Here is a 20449-nt window from a genome sequence, read left to right as displayed (position 1 = left end):
CCCAGCTAATTTTTTGTACTTTTAGTAGAGACGGGGTTTCACCATGTTGACCAGGATAGTCTCGATCTGTTGACCTCGTGATCCACCTGCCTCGGCTTCCCAAAGTGCTGGGATTACAGGCGTGAGCCACCGCGCCCAGCAACCACACAGTCTTATACAAATCTATGACATGGCCTGGCCACGTGCCTTACTACCCATGTGACCCAGGAAGCTCCAAGCTAAGAAATAGACATCAAAAACGGTCATAGACCAGTGCTGCTTCAGGGGCACTGAGAAAAAGGAAGTTTTCAATGTATTTCTGAAAAGACCACCTCCACCCATGCTCTGTGAACCCATCTGGAGATGAGTTCACACACACAGACAGGAAACACAAGGAAATCATCCACCACGAGCAAAAGACAGCACAGACAACAAACGGCAGAACTGGATCCTGCCTGGAGACGCCTGGGTGGAGAAGATACAAAAGGCATGTCTTAAAAGACTAAAAACACAAAGAAGGAATTGTAAGGAGCAATAGGTGAATGGATGAGTGGATAGGTGGATGGATGGATGGAAGGATGGATGGATGGACAGATGGATAAATGGATGGAAGGATGGATGGATGATGAGTGGATGGGTGGATGGATAGATGAGTGAGTGGATGGATGGGAGGATAGATGGATGATGGGATGGATGGATGGATGAGTAGATGGATGGGAAGATAGATGGATAATGGGATGGATGGATGGATGGATGGGTGGATGAATGGATGGGTGGATGGGTGGATGAATGGATGGGTGGAGGGATGGAAACATGGATGGGCGAATGGGTAGATGAATGCTTGGTTGGATAAATGGTGGGGTAAATGGGTAAGTAGATGGATGGATGGATGAGTGGGTAGGTGAGTGGATGAATGGATGGATGACAGACGGATGGGTGGGTTGGATGGCTGGGTGAGTGGGTGGGTGGATGGGTGGGTGGATAGATGTGTCGTTGGATGGAAGGGTGAGTGAATGGATGGGTTGAAGCCTCCCTCTGGGCTGACTGAGGGTACCAGTCTCCAGGCCTGTTCTGCTGGGTCACCAGGAAGGAGACCCTCAGAGCCACACTTAGAAAGTGGGTGGCAAGAGCCTAGTCCTGAGGGGTAAGTGCCGCTCTTGCTGCTGAGAACTCACCCACACTGGGTGGGATCATTCAGCTTCCACACGTGTGGAAGAGCATTTTGCACTTTTAACATTAACAGTAATAACTTGGCCTGTGTGTCTCCCTCCCTAGCATGTCCTGAGGTGACGTGAGCATAACGAAGGACGTGGAAGAAGATTCCAGACGCCAGGAAACCTCTGTCAGACGCCCACTGGCCCCCGATCTCATCCTGCCTCCTCCTGAGTCCCAGTCTTCCAAGGGTGCCAGCCCCTCCATTCATCTCTGAAACCCAGCGTCCTTTTTCGCTGCTTGAAAACATTGTATTTTTTTTTTTAAATGATGCAGTATTTGTGCGTTCCAGAAAAGGGCCCATCTCTGAGCGCCACACCTTTCCACACGCATGAACTCGCGGCCAAGGAGAGCAAGAAGTGCAGGGGGTGGCCGCGAGGCCTCGGTGGCCCGGCTCCTGCTCCCAGCCCCTGTGGTCAGAGCTGGATACAAGATTCAAGACCCTTCTCTTGCTTGTCACCTGCTCCAGGTTGGAGCCACAGACACCCACCGCCACCCCGGCTGGGTCTGCGTCCTTTCCTGTGCCTTTCCCCCCAGAACGTGGCCCTGGACCTGGTAACTCAAACCCCATAGGAGGGTCATGTCCTGGGGTACCTCCTGGCCTCCGACCTTATGTCCAATTCACATCAGTGGTTTTTCATTTAACCCACGTCCTCCTCGCTCAAAATGACACCCAGTTCTTTGAGAAGCCCAGAGCCCATCCACAAGAAGGGCCGCTGCCAACCGTCCTTGTCCTGCGATTGCAAAATGACGCCCCAATAATCTAGACCATTCTCAAGCTCCTTGAATTCAGACGCCAAGCCACAGGGCAAACCCAGTCAATACGTCCCACCAATGAATGAGAAATGCTGACCTTGGCCGGGTGCGGTGGCTCACGCTTGTATTCCCAGCACTGTGGGAGGCCGAGACGGGTGGATCACGAGGTCAGGAGTTCAAGACCAGCCTGGCCAACATGGCAAAACCCTGTATCTACTAAATATACAAAAATTAGCAGGGCGTGGTGGCAGGCTCCTGTAATCCCAGCTACTCGGGAGGCTGAGGCAGGAGCATCGGTTGAACCCGGGAGGTGGAGGTTGCAGTGAGCTGATATAGTGCCGTGGCATTCCAGCCTGGGCCACAAGAACAAGACTCTGTCTCAAAAAAAAAAAGAGAGAGAGAGAGAGAGATGCTGACCTCGCTGCTTCCCCGACCCAGCATCGGGCTGGTATGTACCAACGCTGTTCCGGGTTGGAACAGAAGAGGCTCAGAAGCCAGCTCTGAAACAGGCAGACCTAGCAAAAGGAAGATACAGGGGGTCGGACGTTGGAGTGTTTCAGAAGTCACTCGGGAAGATAAATCCAGCGTGCTGGCTGTAGCCTCTTGCATGCAAAGCTTGGACCAGCGGGTTCTTGTTCAGGAGGCAAATTTCCCTTAGAAAAAAAAAAAGACAAGACTTTCCTAATGCGGTCCAAACGCCCGTCACCGGTTAGATGGACTCCAGAAGCAGCGAGCTCCCTGTCTCTGGAGGCATTCAAGAAAAGGCTGGCTGGGAGTGGTGGCTCACGCCTGTAATCCCAGCACTTTGGGTGGCCGAGGCAGGCAGATCACCTGAGGTCAAGAGTTCGAGACCACCCTGGCCAACATGGTGAAACCTCATCTCTACTAAAAATACAAAAATTAGCCGGCCGTGGGGGCAAGTGCCTGTGATCTCAACTACTTGGGAGATTGAGACACAAGACTCACTTAAACCTGAGAGGTGGAGGTTGCAGTGAGCCAAGATCATGCCATCGCACTCCAGCCTGGATGACAGAGCAAGACTCTGTCTCAAAACAAAACAAAACAAAAATAGGCCGGGTGCGGTGGCTCACACCTATAATCCCAGCAATCTGGGAGGCTGAGGTGAGTGGATCACCTGAGGTCAGGAGTTCGAGACCAGCGTGGTCAACATGGTGAAACCCTGTCTCTACTAAAAATACAAAAATTAGCCAGGTTTGGGGGTGCGCGCCTGTAATCCCAGCTACTTGGGAGGCTGAGGCAGGAGAATCGCTTGAACCTGGGAGGCAGAGGTTTCAGTGAGTCAAAGTCACGCCACTACACACCAGCCTGGGTGACAAGAGCGAAACTCTGTCCCCCCAAAAAAAAGAAAAGAAAAGGCTGGACGGTGTTTGCAGAGTTGCTGACGCGGTTCCTTCTAATCCTAGATGTCTTCGTGTCTATCAATCTGAGCAGACGTCGAGTAGAAGGGCACATTCTCCAGGCCCTCCTTCCTGCCTGAGAGTCCAGGCTGGGCCAGCCGGACCCACAGTGAACTGAGCCTCAGTGAAAGCGTCCAGTGCATCTTGACCTGGGACAGCAAAGAAGTGCATTTTCGGTTATTCCAGTGATGGATGGGAGGGACCTGGTGGCATTTAGTGCTGAGGGGCAGAGATGCAGAAAGATTTGTCCCGTGGGACAGGGTCCTATGCAGCAGCTCCTGTCGAGAGCAAGGCAGGGTTTCTGAGCGGCCGTAGGCCTGCAGCTTGCCGTGAAGCCACTGGCTGTGACGGGACATCTCTGGGTCTCAGCATTGCCCTGGGGAGGCTGGGACATTTAGGGACGTGGCAGGGTTTTATCATTTGTGTTTCCCAAATGTCAAGTCTCAGCAGCACGGTGGCTCACGCCTGTCATCCCAGCACTGTGGGAGGCTGAGGCAGGTGGATCATCTCAGGTCAGGAGTTCGAGACCAGCCTGGCCAACATGGCAAAACCCCGTCTCTACTAAAAATACAAAAATTAGCCAGCTGTGGTGGCGCGCGCCTGTAATCCCAGCTACTCGGGAGGCTGAGGCAGGAGAATCGCTTGAACGCAGGAGGTGGAGGTTGCAGTGAGCAGAGATTGTACCACTGCACTCCAGCCTGGGCGACAGGGCAAGACTCCGACTCCAAACAACAAACAAAAGATGGTGACAGAAGCCTGACTGTCAGACTGCCCTGAGGGGAGAGGCTCCAGCAGATCGATGCCAGCCAGGCCCAGCTGCCACGATTTGTCCCCGGTGACCAAAGGCATGTGACTTCAGCATGAACCCTTCTCCCCCAGCAGTGACTAGGACTCCCGGGCCTCCATCTTCATAGAAGACTGAGGCCTCTTCCAAGTCACAGGCAGGAGACAGGGACAGGAAGGGACTCGTTCCACCTGATCAGAAAACTAATCATCCAGTGTCTACAGCAGCAGCCAAGTGACAAAGGAGGCCCAGCTGACCCGGAGGGCGCCCGCCGGCTGAACACTCTGCCGCCACCAGAAACTCCGGGGGTACCGCCCATTAGGCCGTGGCCCACCCACCCCTTTGGATCACCAGCAGTCACAGGAAACAGGCAGGAGAAACTGAAGACCCAAACTCAGCCCCCAGCGGACCCTCCAGAGCAAAAGAGGCCCCCCGGCGAGGCCACCTGTTGGCAGGTGTGATGAGGCTCGAACACCTGGGCCGCCGCTCCCAGCTGGGCGGCAACCCGCACCATTCACAGATCAGCTTGGCGATGGATTTGTATCAGGGTGGGGGCCGTGGTTTTGGCCAAAATGCAACGGACCCTGACCCTCCTCATAAAAGGACGTTGGATTTCCCTCTGGTGACACATGGGATGCATCATAAACCCTCCCCCAAAGCCCGGTCAGCACGCCCATCCCTCCAACGATGAGTTTTGTGGTTTTTCAGAACAGAAGTGAGATTAGGATTGATGACTGTCGTGATGGGAAGACATCATCTCCATGAGCTTTGGGGGAATTTTTATGTGGAATAAATAAACTATCACCGAGAAGGGAGGTTTGCTCTTTTTTCAATTCTAGTGGCAGGCCGGGCGCGGTGGCTCACGCCTGCAATCCCAGCACTTTGGGAGGTGAAGGCGAATGGATCACTTGAGGTCAGGAGTTTGAGACCAGCCTGGCCAACATGGCGGAACCCTGTCTCCACTAAAAATACTGAAATTAGCCAGGCATGGTGGTGCACACCTGTAATCCCAGCCACTCGGGGGGGCTGAGGCAGGAGAACTGCTGGAACCCAGTGGGGCGGAGGTTGCAGCGAGATTGTGCCACTGCACTCCAGCCTGGGCAAAAGAGGGAGACTCTGTCTCCAAAAGAAAAAAAAAGAAGAGAAAACCTCACTCATTCACTCCTTCATTTAGGGGCACTGGGGGTTTAGTCCCTCACGCCACTCCCAGCCCAAGTGGAGGGGCTCAACCCAGAGACCTGGGGCCTTGATGGGACCAGGAGGAAGGGACTTTTATGATCAGACAAGCAACATACAAGCAGCCATCAGCCAGGCCAGCGGAAGGAGGGGTGTCCCCAGCAGAACAACCCATGGGGACAAGGCCTGGGGCAGGCAGAGCTGGGCAGCCGGAGAGGGCCCAGGGGTCAGATCAGCTGCCATCAGTGTTTCAGAAAAACCCAGGACTAAATTAAGGGCTTCGTCACCTGGTCACTTTCTTTTTATTAAGTTTTTGTTTGTTTTTTGTTTTTGAGACGGAGTCTCTGTTGCCCAGGCTGGAGTGCAGTGGCACAATCTCGGCTCACTGCAACCTCTGCCTCCTGGGTTCAAGCGGTTCTCCTGCCTTGGCGTCCCGAGCAGGCTGGAATTGCAGATGTCTGCCACCACATCTGGCTAAGTTTTGTGTTAAGTAGAGATGGGGTTTCACCGTGTTCGTCAGGCTGGTCTCGAACTCCTCACCTCAAGTGATCCTCCTGCTTTGGCTTCCCGAAGTGCTGGGATCACAGGTGTGAGCTATTGTGCCCAGCCCTTCTTTGTTTTTTAAAAAATCAGGGTTTTCCTCTGTGGCCCAGGCTGGAGCGCAGTCATGCAATCACAGCTCACTGCAGCCTCAACCTCCTGGGCGTAAGAGATCCTCCTGCCGGGCGGGGAGGGTGCGGAGGAATAACGTGGGGAGAAGCGCCGGATATAGCATACACCTGAAGTAAAATTTTAAAAAACTCATCAAACTGTACACTTAGGATCTATGCATCTTATTGTATCTAAATTACACATCAGTGAAAATGTAATTTAAAAATTGCCTTCAATGTTCAGAGCACAGTTCCTGATACCTAGTAGATGATTAATAAATATTGGTTAAACTGGAAAAAAAAAAAAAAAAAAAGAGATCCTCCTGCCTCAGCCTCCCAAGTAGGTGGAACTATAGAAGCACACCACCACACCCAGCTATTTTTTTTTTTTTATTATTTTTTGTAGAAATGGTTGTGGGCAAGGAGGCAAAGTTCTCACAACATTGCCCAGACTGGTCTTGAACTCCTGGCCTCAACTGATCCTCCCACCTTGGCCTCCTAAACAGCTAGCATTACAGTTGGGAGCCACTGCCAACAAACACTTTTTTATTAAATCAAGATGAAAGTCACTTAACACAAAATTAATCTTTTTTTTTTTTTTTTCTGAGATGAAGTTGCCCAGTGCAATGGCATGATCTCTGCTCATCGAAACCTCTGGCTCCCGGGTTCAAGTGAGTCGCCTGCCTCAGCTTCCCTAGTTATGTGGGATCACAGGCGTGCGCCACCACACCCGGCTAATTTTACATTTTTTAGGAGAGTCAGGGTTTCTCCATGTTTGTCAGGCTGGTCTCAAAACTCCTGACCTCAGGTGATCTGCCTGCCTCGGCCTCCCAATGTGCTGGGATTACAGGCGTGAGCCACTGCACCCAGCTAAAATTAACCTTTTTTCTTTTCTTTCTTTTGAGACGGAGTTTCACTCTTGTTGCCTAGGCTGGAGTGCAATGGCGCGATCTAGGCTCACCGCAACCTCCACCCTCCCAGGTTCAAGCGATTCTCCTGCCTCAGCCTCCTGAGTAGCTGTGACTACAGGCATGCACCACCACACCCAGCTAAAATATTTGTATTTTTAGTAGAGATTGGGTTTCACCATGTTGACCAGGATGGTCTCGATCTCTTGACCTCATGATCTGCCCGCCTTGGCCTCCCACAGTGCTGGGATTACAGGCATGACCACCATATCCAGCCAAAATTCACCATTTTTAAGAGTACATTCTTCACAATGTTTTGCAAAGACCACCTCTATCAATCAAATTCCAGAACATTCCATTACCCCAAAAGTAAATCCATCACCAGCAGCAACAATCATCCCCACCCATGCACCCCAGCCCCTGGTACCCAGGCCTCCCCTTCCTGCCCCTGTGGATTGGCGAGTCCTGGACATTTTATGCAAACGGGATCACGAACCGTATAGCAATGAGGTCGCTAATTAACACCCTGGGACCTGAGACTGCTTGGGGTCTGGCAGGCATTTGTAACCCCTGTACCTCCTCCCTGTCCTTCCCACCCGGGTGGACTGGCACAGGGAGCCCTCCCAGAGGTGCCCTGCCAGGGCCTTTATCTGAGCAAGTCACGTCACCTGAGGTCCTGGGCCACGTGCCCCACCAAGAGGCTCCCAGGAAATTCTTGCCACCGAAACTGGGTCAGAGGTGAAGCCCAGGGGTCGGGCTCTGCGGGGTGCCTGCTTGAGCGCCGGGAGGAGCTCAGGCCACAGACACGGCCACCCCGCCACACATCCACAGACCCTGTGGCTGACTGCTTTTCTGAGCTTTTCTCATGAAGATCCCAAGATTTCCAGTCCATTTTGCAAGAGCTTGTAAAGGCCAGGCTCACAGTTCTGTAAAGAGGACTCACAAAGTACATCATTGGCCAGGTGTGGTGGCTTAAGCCTGTAATCCCAGCACTTGGGGATGCCAAGGAGGAAAGATCACTTGAGGCCAGCGGTTCGAGACCAGCCTAGGCAATGTAACAAGACCTCATCTCTTAAAAATTAGGGCCAGGCTTGGTGGCTCACCCATGTAATCCCAGCACTTTGGGAGGCCAAGGCAGGCAGATTACAAGGTCAAGAGATCGAGACCATGCTGACCAACATGGTGAAACCCCGTTTCTACTAGAAATACAAAAATTAGCTGGGCATGGTGGCGCATGCCTGTAGTCCCAGCCATTCAGGAGGCTGAGGCTGGACAACTGCTCTTGAACCCAGGAGGCGGAGGTTTCAGTGAGCCGAGATCACGCCATTGCACTCCAGCCTAGGCAACAAGAGCAAAACTCCATCTGGAAAAAAAAAAGCATCAGAAAAAATATTTTCTGGCTGGGAAAGGCACCACATGCCTGTAATCTCAGCACTTAGGGAGGTCGAGGCAGGGGAATTATCACTTGAGGCCAGGAGTTCGAGACCAACCTGGGCAACATAGCAAGACCCCATCTCTCCAAGAAATTAAAAAGTGAGGCGTGGTGATGCGGACCTGTAGTCTCAGCTACTTGGGAGGCTGAAGCAGAAAGATCGCTCGAGTCTGAGAGGTTGAGGCCACAGTGAGCCGTGATCGCGCCACCATGCTCCAGCCTCGGCCACAGAGCAAGACCCCGTCTCAAAAAATTTAAAAATGTAGGCCAGGCATGGTGGCTCACGTCTGTATTCCAAGCACTTTGGGAGGCCAAGGCAGGCGGATCACCTGAGGTCAGGAGTTCAAAACTAGCCTAACATGGTGAAACCCCATCTCTACTAAAAATACTAAAGTTAGCCAGGCGTAGTGGCAGATGCCTGCAGTCCCAGCTACTCAGGAGGCTGAGGCAGGACAATTGCTTGAACCCGGGAGGTGGAGGTTGCAGTAAGCTGAGATCACACCATTGCATTCCAGCCTGGCAACAACCCCAGAGCAAGATTCTGTCTCAAAAAAAAAAAAAAAAAAAAAAATGTAGGCCAGGCTTGGTGGTTTACAAAGTGCTGTAATCCCAGCACTTTGGACTTTGGGAGGTCAAGGCAGGCAGATCACCTGAGGTAAAGAGTTTGACACCAGCCTGGCCAACATGGTGAAACCTGGTCTATACTAAAAACACAAAAATTAGCTGGGTGTGGTGGAGCACTCCCATAATCCCAGGTACTCAGGAGGCTGAGGCAGGAGAATCGCTTGAACCCGGGAGGTGGAGGTTGCAGTGAGCCGAGATGGTGCCATTGCACACCAGGCTGAGTGAAAGGGTAAAACTCTGTCTCATATTAAAATAAAATAAAATAAAAATGTAATAAAAGAATACTTGTTCCACTTACCAGTACAAGGGAGGAGCAACAGCCCGTCATTCCTCCCCTTGGCCCCCCCACCCAGTCAAGTGACTCCAGCCACACCATGAATGGCTCCTGCTGTCACGCTGAGATCTTGTGGCGGGGCTCCGGTCAGTCACCAGGGCAAGGCTATCTTGTGATTCACTGCTAAGGATCTTAAGCCCACCTTGGCCTTGACCTCCTCGGAAAAGGAAGCTCCCGGAGGGCCCGGCCTCTAGGTCTGCTGTGGGAGCGGGGTGGCTGAGTTCTCTTCCTTGACATTGCGAGAACCAATCTTAATGTCAGGGTCAGGCCAGAGGACACAGGGAGTGGGATATTTTTAGGGAGGAGAAAGTGTGGGGCTGCTGACCTGAGCTCTCTGGCCAGGAGGAAGGCAGGGGGTGGGGCTGGAGAAGAGGGAGAAGGGAGGAAGAAGGGGAGGAGAGAGGGAGTGGAAGAGCAGGGAGGTGGGGGGAGGGAGGAGGGACGAGGCAGCCCTCTGCCCGGCCCGCTCCTGACTAATTTAGGCAAAAGGCAGCCTAGAGCTCTTTCCATTTGGCGGGCGGGAACAGGTGCCGAAGCCTCCTCCCCACAACCCCTCCCCTGCCCGAGCCCCCCCCCCCCCGCCGCCACGGGCCGCCTCCCCCGTGGCGGCCTCCAGGCTGCCGAGACCTATAAAGGTGCCAGGTTTTCTCAATGAAGCCGGGACGTGCTCCGGAGCGCACTGCCTGGTCGCACCCAGCCCAGGCTGCCTTGAAGTCGTCCCCGCCGCCCCTCTGCACCAGCATGAAGCTCATCGTGGGCATCGGAGGGTAAGCGCCGGTGCAGGGAGGCCCAGGAATGAATGGAGGGATGCCCGGCGCCTGAGGTCGCCAGCCCACCGCCCAAGGTCTGAGTGTAGGGAGGATTTTTTGTCCTGGGGGGTCTCCGTGCCCACTCTGGGGAGGTGGCTGGATGCTTAGCCCAATCTTTCATTTTTTAAATGGAAATGATTCCCGCCATCCTCCAATTTTACTCAGCATAAAAAAACAAAATCAATAGGCTGGGTGCCGTGGCTCAGGCCTGGAATCCCGGCACTTTAGGTCACAAGTTTGAGACCAGCCTGGCCAAAAGGGTGAAACCCTGTCTCTACTAAAAATACAAAAATGAGCCTGGCACAGTGGTGCATGCCTGTAATCCCAGCTACTGGGGAGGCTGAGGTGGGAAAACTGCTTGCATCGGGGAGGTGGAGGCTGCAGTGAACCGAGATCGGGCACTCCCGCCTCGGCGACAGAGCAGGACTGCATCCCCCCCCAAAAAAAATCCATAGGGATAAGGAATTAAAGCTCCGGTGAACCCTCCTCCCGCCTCCCGGCTGTCGTGGCTAAATTGGGGACTGACACGTGGGCAGGTGGGGTGAAGTCCCCAAAATGTCATTCCACATGACTGTGCCTTTGAAGCCACTCTCAAACGACCTCAGGCAAGAGGAGATTTAAACTCTCTGTAACTAGCAGGGCTGGCTTTGTGGGGCTGACACCCCGGCCTCAGAAGGGACGGGAGCTTGGTCTAATGCTGGCCTGCCTCCCTCTTGAATTTCCTATTTTTGTTTTTTGAGGGGGGTTGTTGTTGTTGTTTGAGAGGAGTCTCGCTCTGTCACCCAGGCTGGAGTGCAATGGCGCCATCTCGGCTCACTGCAACCTCCGCCTCCCGGGTTCAAGCAATTCTCCTGCCTCAGCCTCCCGAGTAGCTGGGATTACAGGCACCTGCCAGCATGACTGGCTAACTTTTGCATGTTTAGTAGAGACGGGGTTTCACCATGTCAGCCAGGCTGTTCTCAAACTCCTGACGCCCAAGGTCTGAGTGTAGGGAGGAGTTTTTTTTTGTTTTGTTTTGTTTTGTTTTGTTTTATTTGAGATGGAGTTTTGCTCTTGTTACCCAGGCTGGAGTGCAATGGTGCGATCTCGGCTCATCGCAACCTCCGCCTCCTGGGTTCAGGCAATTCTCCCGCCTCAGCCTCCTGAGTAGCTGGGATTACAGGCACGCACCACCATGCCCAGCTAATTTTTGTATTTTTAGTAGAGATGGGGTTTCACCATGTTGACCAGGATGGTCTCGATCTCTTGACCTCGTGATCCACCCGCCTCGGCCTCCCAAAGTGCTGGGATTACAGGCGTGAGCCACTGCGCCTGGCCGGGAGGAGTTTTTTGTCCTCGGGGTCTCTGTTCCCCCAGTGGGGAGGGGGCTGGATGCTTAGCCCAATCTTTTATTTTTTAAATGGAAATGATTCCCACCACCCTTCAGTTATACTCAGCATAAAAAAACAAAAATCAATAGGCCGGGTGCAGCGGCTCAGGCCTGGAATCCTAGCACTTTGGGAGGCCGAGGCAGGTGGATCACTTGAGGTCCGGAGGTCCCGGCCTCCCAAAGTGCTGGGACTACAGGCGGGAGCCACTAGGCCTGACCAGTATCAGGCATTTTCTAACCTGCTTCTTCTGGATATAATACCGGGGTCCTCTTTTTCCTAAGTTCCCTCTCCCCACCCCCTTCTTTTTTTTTTTTTTGAGACAAAGTCTTGCTCTGTCACCCAGGCTGGAGTGCAATAGTGCAATCTCAGCTCATTGCAACCTCTGACTCCCTAGTTCAAGAGATTCTCCTGCCTCAGCCTCCCAAATACCTGGGATTACAGGTGCCCACCACCACATCCAGCTAATTTTTGTATTTTTAGGAGAGACGGGGTTTCACCATATTGACCATACTGGTCTTGAACTCCTAACCTTGTGGTCCGCCCGCCTCCATCAGTCCTTTTTTTTTTTTTTATTTTTTTGAGACGGAGTTTCGCTCTTGTTACCCAGGCTGGAGTGCAATGGCACGATCTCGGCTCACCGCAACCTCCGCCTCCTGGGTTCAGGCAATTCTCCTGCCTCAGCCTCCTGAGTAGCTGGGATTACAGGCACGCACCACCACGCCCAGCTAATTTTTTGTATTTTTAGTAGAGACGGGGTTTCACCATGTTGACCAGGATGGTCTCAATCTCTTGACCTCGTGATCCACCCACCTCGGCCTCCCAAAGTGCTGGGATTACAGGCGTGAGCCACTGTGCCCAGCCCCCCATCAGTCCTTTTTAAGGGCTGCTGCTGGTTCCCTTGTCCCACAGCCACCTTTACGCTCTGAATTCCCACCAGAGCGATCACTGGGGGAATGAGATGTTGGATTCCAGAAAGACCCTGAGAGTCAGCCTGACGTTTGAAAGCCGCGGGATGGGAGAGCCTTCGTGCTCTCTGCCGTAGGGTCACCATCCGCCTGGTTTTCCCCGGCCAGCCCCGGACAAGCCTGGTCACTGCATGCTTATTTTTGCCTTCATTTTCCTTTTTTCCCTTGTTTACCAGCAAGTGTGTATCCTTCCCTAAGCTGACTGCCGCTCACAGCGTTTAGAATGAACTGCTGATTTGTCTATAGTGAATGTTTTTGTTTCTCTATTTGCACTTGACTTAACATTTTGGTGCTTTTTAAAAAATGTGGGGTTGCTTTTGATGGAGTCTTGCTCTGCAACCTCCGCCTCCCGGGTTCAAGCGATTCTCCTGCCTCAGCCTCCCGAAGAGCTGGGATTAACAAGCGCCCACCATCATGCCCAGCTCATCTTTGTATTTTTACTAGAGACGGGGTTTCACCATGTTGGGTCTCAAACTCCTGACCTCAGGTGATCTGCCTGCCTCCCTAGGTGCTGGGATTACAGGCACAGTGAGCCACTGTGCTCGGCTAAAATTGTTTATATTATGTATTTTTGTATTTAAAGACAGGATTTCACTCTCACCCAGGCTGGACTGCAGTTTGGTGATCACAGCTTACTGCAGCCTCAAACTCCCAGGCTTAGGCCATCCTCCCATTTCAGCCTCCAGAGTAGCTAGGACTACAGGCATGCACCACCACACCTGGCTACTTTTTAATTTTTTGAAGACATGGGGTCTTACTATGTTGCCCAGGCTTGTCCTGAACTCCTGAGCTCAAGCACTCTTCCAGCCTCAGCCTCCCAAAGTGCTGAGATTGCAGGCATGAGCCACCGTGCATGGCCGGAGCTTTTTTTAATGGATTTTTTAAAGGCCTGCTGGGACTAAATCAGGCTTGGGTCTCAGTTTCTTCATCTGTAAAGATAGGTGGGCCGGGCGTGGTGGCTCACACCTGTAATCCCAGCACTTTGGGAGGCTGAGGCAGGCGGATCATGAAGTAAGGAGTTCAAGACCAGCCTGGCCAAAATGGTGAAACCCCATCTCTACTAAAAATGCAAAAATTAGCCAAGCATAGTGGTATGCACCTGTAACCCCAGCTACTCAGGCGGCTGAGGCAAGAGAATTGCTTGAACCTGGGAAGTGGAGGTTGCAGTGAGCCAAGATTGTGCCACTGCACTCTAGCCTGGGTGACAGAGCGAGACTCTGTTTCAAAAAAAAAAAAAAAAAACAAAACAAAAGGCCAGGCACGGTGGCTCACACCTGTAATCCTAGTACTTTGTGAGGCCGAGGCAGGTGGATCACCTGAGGTAGGGAGTTCGAGACCACCCTGACCAAAATGGAGAAACTCCATCTCTACTAAAAATACAAAATTAGCCAAGCGTGGTGGTAAGTGCCCGTAATCCCAGCTACTCGAGAGGCTGAGGCAGGAGAATCACTTAAAACCGGGAGGCAGAGGCTGTGTTGAGCTGAGATCACACCATTACACTCTAGCCTGGGCAAGAAGAGCAAAACTCCTCCAAAAATAAAAGAAAGAACCCTGGGAGCTCATTTGCAGGAAACCCTGAGGCCTGGACAGGCCCCAGGGAGCCGAGGCTGCACCTCGGGCCCCGTTCTGAGCACCCTGACCTTCTCTGGGGTGGGGCCGGGCAGCATCAGACGCACACTGTCTCCGCAGCGTGACCAACGGCGGCAAGACCACGCTGACCGACAGCCTGCTGAGAGCCCTGCCCAACTGCTGCGTGATCCACCAGGACGACTTCTACAAGGTGGCCGCCCTCGCCCAGGGAGATGGAGCCGGGAGGGGACAGAGGGCGGGCAGCCAGGCCCGGCAAGCCCCACCCTCCACTGCCCAGTGCCCGTGTGGGCAGAGCACCAGCTCTGCTCCCTGCCTGACACCTCTGGGGGGTCTCTGGGATAACCTGGGCCAGGAGAGCAAGGGACGGGTGTCGCGTTCTCATTTCCTGAGCACCTATTTTGCATCCAGCCCGTTCTTACTGGACATCCCTACAATGGGAAACCAGGTTAGACAGACGAGAAAACCACCATTCCTCAACAGGGCAGCTGGCTGTGGCTTTCTAGGCGAACACCTTTTATTCCTCTCCACCCCACCTTTCCCATCTGCAAAATGGACTCTGAGCCTGGCTCGCTGCATGGTTGGGGGTTTGGGCTAATTACATGATAGATGATCGGGGGAGAATCTGAGGGCCAGCCCCAATCCCCCACGCCTCAGGGACCTCGGACCCTGTTAGCAGCAGCTCCACCAAGGGAACCCCTAAGACTCCATCACCCAGGACGGGGGTCGGGTAGGACTGGGCGCTGAGCCCCAGGTTCAGGCTCCTCTGTTTCAGCCCCAAGACCAAATAGCAGTTGGGGAAGATGGCTTCAAACAGTGGGACGGTAAGGAGAATGGCAGCGCCCGTGTGACCCCCGAGCCCCTCTGTCCCCGGGGTCCACCCTCCTGCAATGCCTGCTCTCTCTGTGCCCAGTGCTGGAGTCCCTGGACATGGCAGCCATGCTGGACACCGTGCAGGCCTGGCTGAGCAGCCCGCAGAAGTTCGCCCGCGCCCACGGGGTTGGCATCCAGCCAGAGGCCTCAGACACCCACATCCTCCTCCTGGAAGGCTTCCTGCTCTACAGCTACAAGTGAGCATCTTCCGGGAGGGGACGGGATTAGAGGCCCCAGGCATGGACCACCCTGGGCCGGTCTAGCCACACCTCTTTTTTTTTTTTTTTTTGAAACGGAGTTTTGCTCTTGTTGCCCAGGGTGAAGGGCAGTGGTGCGATCTTTCTTTTTTTTTTTTTTTTGAGATGGAGTCTGGCTCTATTGCCCAGGCTGGATTGTAATGGCAAGAGCTGGGATTACAGGCATGAGCCATTGCGCCCGGCCTACGTCTTTGTTTTAACAGACAGAAGACTTGGGGGTGGAGCCGTCGTGGGAAGGCAGGAGTCGGGGGCAGAGCCAGAATCAACCCAAGTCTGGGAGCTGGGTGCAGTGGTTCAGCACTTTGGGACGCTGAGGCAGGTGGATCACCTGAGGTCAGGAGTTCAAGACCAACCTGGGCAACATGGTGAAACCCCATCTCTTCTAAAAATACAAAAATTAGCCAGACGTGGTGATGCACACCTGTAGTCCCACCTACCTGAGAGGCTGAGGCAGGAGAATCGCTTGAACCTGGAAGGCAGAGGTTGCATTGAGCTGAGATCATGCCACTGCACTCCAACCTGGGCGACAGAGTAAGACTGTCGTCTCAAAAAAAAAAAATTACCTGGGCATGGCAGTGTGCACCTGCAGTCCCTGCTACCTGGAAGGCTAAGGTGGGAGGATGGTTTGAGCCCTGGGTGTCTGATGCTGCAGTGAGCTATAATTGCACCACTGCACTCCAGCCTGGGCAATAGAGTGAGACCCTATCTAAAAACAAAAAGAAGGCCAGGCGAGATGGCTCATACCTGTAATCCCAGCACTTTGGGAGGCTGACACGGGTGGATCACCTGAGGTCAGGAGTTCGAGACCAGCCTGACCAACAAGGTGAAACCCCATCTCTACTAAAAATAGAAAAAAATTAGCCGGGCATGGTGGCATGCACCTGTAATCCCAGCTACTCAGGAGGCTGAGCCAGGAGAATCGTTTGGATCAAGTGAGTGGTGGTTGCAGCAGTGAGCCAAGATCACACCACTGCACTCCAGCCTGGGTGACAGGGCGGGACTCCATCTCAAAAAAAAAAAAAAAAAAAAGTCTGGGCCAACAGCCATACTTCTTGGGGAAACTGAGTCTTTCTTCTAGAACCTCAGCCTCCTCAGACAGACCACTAACCTAGGCTGGGCCCTCGGGCCTCACTGTGTGACCCTGAACGAGACATTCTGTCTCTCTGTGCCCGTCCACATTGGAGAAGAAGCATGATTCAATTTTCTGGGGGGCTGCTGCAGGGATGTTGGCCAATGTGACTTCCCTCCCTGACTCCTAAACTCACTGGCCCAGACCACCCCCTGTCCTTGCCACCCTCTGAAAGCCAAGGCTGGGGGGTCGGGTATTTTGACCGCAGCTGAAGGAAAGCTCCCGGGTGCTGACCGTGTCTCCCCTGCACCGCCCAGGCCCCTGGTGGACTTATACAGCCGCCGCTACTTCCTGACCGTCCCGTATGAAGAGTGCAAGTGGAGGAGAAGGTGCGCTTGGTGTCCGGGGTGTGATGTGCTCCCGAGGGCCCTGGCCTGAATTCCCAGGTGGGACCAGCGGTAACCCAGAAAATACCACTGGGGGCTGGTCGCAGTGGCTCCCGCCTGTAATCCCAGCACTTTGGGAGGCTGAGGCAGGCGGATCTCCTGAGGTCAGGAGTTCAAGACCAGCCTGGCCAACATGGTGAAACCCCGTCTCTACTAAAAATATAAAAATTAGGCATGGTGGCAGGCTCCTATAATCCCAACTATTTGGGATATTTAAGCAAGAGAATGGCTTGAACCCGGGAGGCAGAGGTTGCTGTGAGCTGACATCGGGCCATTGTACTCTAGTCTGGACGACAGAGCAAGACTCCATCTCAAAAAAAAAAAAAGAAAAAGAAAATGCCACTGGACACAGGCCACCCAATGCCATAGGCAGCGGGCACTTAGCTGGCTGGAGCTCTGTGCCAGGTGCCCAGAGCCTGAGGCCTGGATGGCACGGCCCACCCCACCCCCGCCCCAGGCATCTCCACCGGGTGAACATGCCAGGAGTTGGAGCCTCCGGCCCGGGGCTTCTGACCGAGGGTCCCCTTGCTCATCGGCTCTGTCTATGACTGTGACAGCTTTCAGGCCCCCACCTGGGGTATGCTGTTGGCATCACCCTTCAGTGCTCTAAGCCGTCCTTGCCCTCTCCCTCTGCAGTACCCGCAACTACACAGTCCCCGATCCCCCCGGCCTCTTCGATGGCCACGTGTGGCCCATGTACCAGAAGTACAGGCAGGAGATGGAAGCCAACGGTGTGGAAGTGGGTAAGCCCCTCGGCGTGACCAGGCCTCGCCCTGGCGGGGACCCTGAGCCCAGCCTCTCTCCATCTTTTTTTTCCAAGACAGAGTTTGGCTCTGTTGCCCAGGCTGGAGTGCAATGACGCAATCTCGGCTCACTGCAACTTCCGCCTCCTGGGTTCAAGCCATTCTCCTGCCTCAGCCTACCAAGTAGGTGGGATTACAGGCGCGTACCACCACACCTGGCTAATTTTGTAGTTTTAGTAGAGACGAGGTTTGCCCATGTTGGCCAGGCTGGTCTCGAACTCCTGACCTCAGGTGATCCGCCCGCCTCAGCCTCCCAAAGTGCTGGGATTACAGGCGTGAGCCACCATGCCCAGCCCCCAATTTTTGTATTTTCAGTAGAGGCGGGGTTTCGCCACGTTGGCCAGGCTGGTCTCGAACTCCTGGCCTCAGGTGATCTCTCCACCTCAGTCTTCCAATGTGCTGGGATTACAGGCGTGAGCCACCGCGCCTGCCACCATCCTAAACACCCTTCAGTTCTCCCCACTCAGGACCTTAGGGAAACCCCGACGTTCTTCCCCGAGTCTTGTCCCCAGTCCCTCTTGCCGTTGGTCCAGGAACCTGACTCCAGCAGCCCAGCTCTGCATGTTGCCTTCCTCTCAACCCTGCCGTCCACTCTTTCCCTTGTGTTCTGGTCCCTGTCCTCCTGGCGGCCCTGACGGTGGCCTTTCTGATTGCAGTCTACCTGGACGGCATGAAGTCCCGAGAGCAGCTGTTCCGTGAGGTCCTGGAAGACATTCAGAACTTGCTGCTGAACTGCTCCCAGGAGGGGCTCCCAGCCCCGGCCCCGGCTTGCCCAGCCAAGCCCCAGGGACCAGGACGTGGATGTGGCCACAGAACGGCCAGGCCTGCGGCGTCCCAGCCGGACACTGTGTGACTGTTTCCCTCTGAGGGGTTCTGTATGTGGGAAGGTGGAGGCCCTACTCCCAGTTGGGCATCCCCGGGCTCCTGGACTCAGCCCCAAGACACCTCTGTAACCTCGCTGCGGCTTAAGTATTAAACTGTGTCCTGTTTTTTTTTACCTGTTGGTGTCCACTGTGCTCTGTTTAAGATCCTGTCAGGCCGGGCATGGTGGCTCATGCCTGCAATCGCAGCACTTTGGGAGGGCGAGGCGGGTGGATCACCTCAAGTTAGGAGTTCAAGACCAGCCTACTAAACATGGTGAAACCCCATTTCTACTAAAAATACAAAAATTAGCCAGGCATGGTGGTGCACACCTGTAGTCTCAGCTACTGGGAGGCTGAGGCAGAAGAATCGCTTGAACTCAGGAGGCGGAGGCTGCAGTGAACTGAGATTGTGCCACTGCAATCCAGCCTGGGTGACAGAGCCAGACTCCATCTCAAAAAAAAAAAAAAAAAAAAAAATCCTGCCCTGCTCCCTTGAGGTACCCATCATGATGGGCCCAGCAAGGGACTGAGTTTCCAGGACAGGCACCAAGCCTCACACACAGGCCCCCGTGCCATCCCATGGCTGACACCTCTCCGGACTAAGTCACTCCCAGCGCGTGGGCAACCTGGCTGAGGGGAGCCTGGCTCTGTTGAAAGTCCCCTGCCTAGGGGCCTCCCTCCTTGACCCCTGGAGGACCCGGGTGACAGGGAGTCCACGGGGTCTATGGAAGGTAGAAGACCTCATTGGAAGCTGGCCCTGCGAGCTCCCACGTAACGGTGGGAGTCTCGTGCCCAAAGAGGGGCACCTGGTCCAGAGTTTCTGAGGGCTTTCCCTCTGAGGGGCCGGGGAGGGGTGTATCAGGGTTCCCGGGGCCTGAGGCAGGCAGGCAGGACCCCGATGGAGCCCTGCTTCTCCAACTGGGAAGGCAACTTTTGGGGAGTTTTTGAGGCAGGGTCTCACTCTGTCACTCAGGCTGGAGCGCAGTGGCACCAACGTGGCTCACTACAGCCTCAACATCTTGAGTTCAAGCAATCCTCCTGCTTCAGCCTCCCGAGTAGCTGCGGCTACAGGCGTTTGCCACCACATCCTGCTTTTTTTTTTTTTTTTGAGATGGAGTCCTGCTCTGTCACCCAGGCTGGAGTGCAGTGGCACAATCTCAGCTCACTGCAACCTCCGCCTCCCTGGTTAAAGCGATTCTTCTGCCTCAGCCTCCAGAGTAGCTGGGATTACAGGCACATGCCACCATGCCAGGTTAATTTTTGTATTTTTAGTAGAGACAGGTTTCACTATGTTGGCCAGGATGCTCTCGAACTCCTGACCTTGTGATCCACCTGCCTTGGCCTCCCAAAGTGCTAGAATTACAGGCGTGAGCCACTGCACCCAGCCTAATTTTTAAATTTTATGTGGAGACGGGATCTCACTATGTTACCCAGTCTGGTCTCGAACTCCTGGGCTCAAGTGATCCTCCCGCCTTGGCCTCCCAAAGTGCTAGGATTACAAGATAAATCACCTGGCCCCCTCCCTGCCTGGGAGGCTCTGGAGGATGTGTGCACGGTCAGACAGTCCCTTCCACAGAGAACCTGAAGTCCTGCTCTGACCGCTCCCCTGGGACGGCCTAGCCCTGGGACTCTGACCTCAGGCCTGTCCCCAAAAGTCCTGCCCCAAAAGTCCTGCTGGCCATAAGAGACTGAGACACCCTGATGGAAGCAGAGAGGCCCTGGGAGGTGGGGGGATGAGGCTTCCCTGTCGGCCTCCCCTCAACTCTATTTCAGGCACCCCACACCCAAGCATCTGCCACTCACATCAAGTAGCACTCAGCCGGCCCCTTAATCAGCAGTTACTCCGCTGGCACCGCCACCACCCCCACCCCAGGGCCCCGCTGAGGCCAAAGCTGTCACCTCCAAGGCCACTGAGTTTGGGTGTCCCAGACTCCCCACTGCCAGGCCCCTAAGGGGGTGTCCTTGGGGCCAGCTGGGACCCCAGCCAGGGCCTGGGGGAGAAGCGGGCTGAAGGGGCCAGACAGGATCCACCCTGCACATTCTGGGGGAACTGTGGATTCCTAAGAAATGGCCTTGTCTCCTCCCTGCCCCCTTTAAGCCTCTGCAGCATTCAGCGAGGTGAGGTCGAGAAACC

At 54.3% G+C, this 20449-nt stretch overlaps 2 protein-coding genes and 1 long non-coding RNA gene across 8 annotated transcripts in view; 2 read left to right on the top strand and 1 right to left on the bottom strand.

Moving 5' to 3' along the window:
• Positions 1–1450, top strand: part of ATCAY (ATCAY kinesin light chain interacting caytaxin) — a 46047-nt gene extending 44597 nt beyond the window's left edge. For both annotated transcript variants that reach the window (XM_064382079.1, XM_064382080.1), the window contains one exon: positions 1255–1450. In XM_064382079.1, coding sequence (XP_064238149.1) covers positions 1255–1264 — 10 coding nt within the window. In that variant the 3' untranslated portion in view covers positions 1265–1450. The remainder of the gene's footprint in view (positions 1–1254) is intronic.
• LOC135276810 (uncharacterized) overlaps positions 1–9698 on the bottom strand; it is a 44656-nt gene extending 34958 nt beyond the window's left edge. For 2 of the 3 annotated variants that reach the window (XR_010344382.1, XR_010344381.1), the window contains exon 1: positions 9238–9698. This is a non-coding gene — a long non-coding RNA (uncharacterized LOC135276810). Of the gene's footprint in view, positions 1–1380; positions 6105–9237 lie in introns of those variants that run through there. The other variant, XR_010344383.1, reaches the window with a different exon arrangement.
• Positions 9699–9889: 191 nt separating this feature from the next.
• On the top strand, positions 9890–18449 carry NMRK2 (nicotinamide riboside kinase 2). 3 transcript variants are annotated; one of them, XM_064382081.1, is made up of 7 exons: positions 9893–10040; positions 14107–14197; positions 14780–14828; positions 14918–15074; positions 16521–16592; positions 17286–17392; positions 18109–18449. In XM_064382081.1, exons 1-7 carry the CDS (start codon positions 9925–9927, stop codon positions 18303–18305), a joined length of 789 nt encoding a protein of 262 aa, XP_064238151.1. In that variant the 5' UTR covers positions 9893–9924; the 3' UTR covers positions 18306–18449. The 3 variants fall into 3 exon arrangements, with proteins under 3 accessions (XP_064238152.1, XP_064238153.1, XP_064238151.1); XM_064382082.1 differs by lacking the exon at positions 16521–16592 and having other exon boundaries at positions 9890–10040; XM_064382083.1 differs by lacking the exon at positions 17286–17392 and having other exon boundaries at positions 9890–10040.
• Positions 18450–20449: the final 2000 nt, after the last annotated feature.

The sequence above is a fragment of the Aotus nancymaae genome, unplaced genomic scaffold, assembly GCF_030222135.1.
Source record: "Aotus nancymaae isolate 86718 unplaced genomic scaffold, 86718_ANA_hifiasm-v0.15.2.pri h1tg000028l, whole genome shotgun sequence".
Taxonomy (NCBI): Eukaryota; Metazoa; Chordata; class Mammalia; order Primates; family Aotidae; genus Aotus; species Aotus nancymaae.
Note: the sequence above shows the minus strand (reverse complement) of the source record. Positions and strands in the feature narration are given on the sequence as shown.

What these genes read in the sequence shown, in the direction of transcription:
- NMRK2 (XM_064382081.1), top strand. Translation starts at nt 9,925, where the DNA reads ATGAAGCCGGGACGTGCTCCGGAGCGCACTGCCTGGTCGCACCCAGCC. An exon ending in CTCATCGTGGGCATCGGAGG is followed by an intron (nt 10,041 to 14,106) that starts GTAAGCGCCGGT and finishes CTGTCTCCGCAG; the next exon opens with CGTGACCAACGGCGGCAAGA. An exon ending in TTCCTGCTCTACAGCTACAA is followed by an intron (nt 15,075 to 16,520) that starts GTGAGCATCTTC and finishes TGCACCGCCCAG; the next exon opens with GCCCCTGGTGGACTTATACA.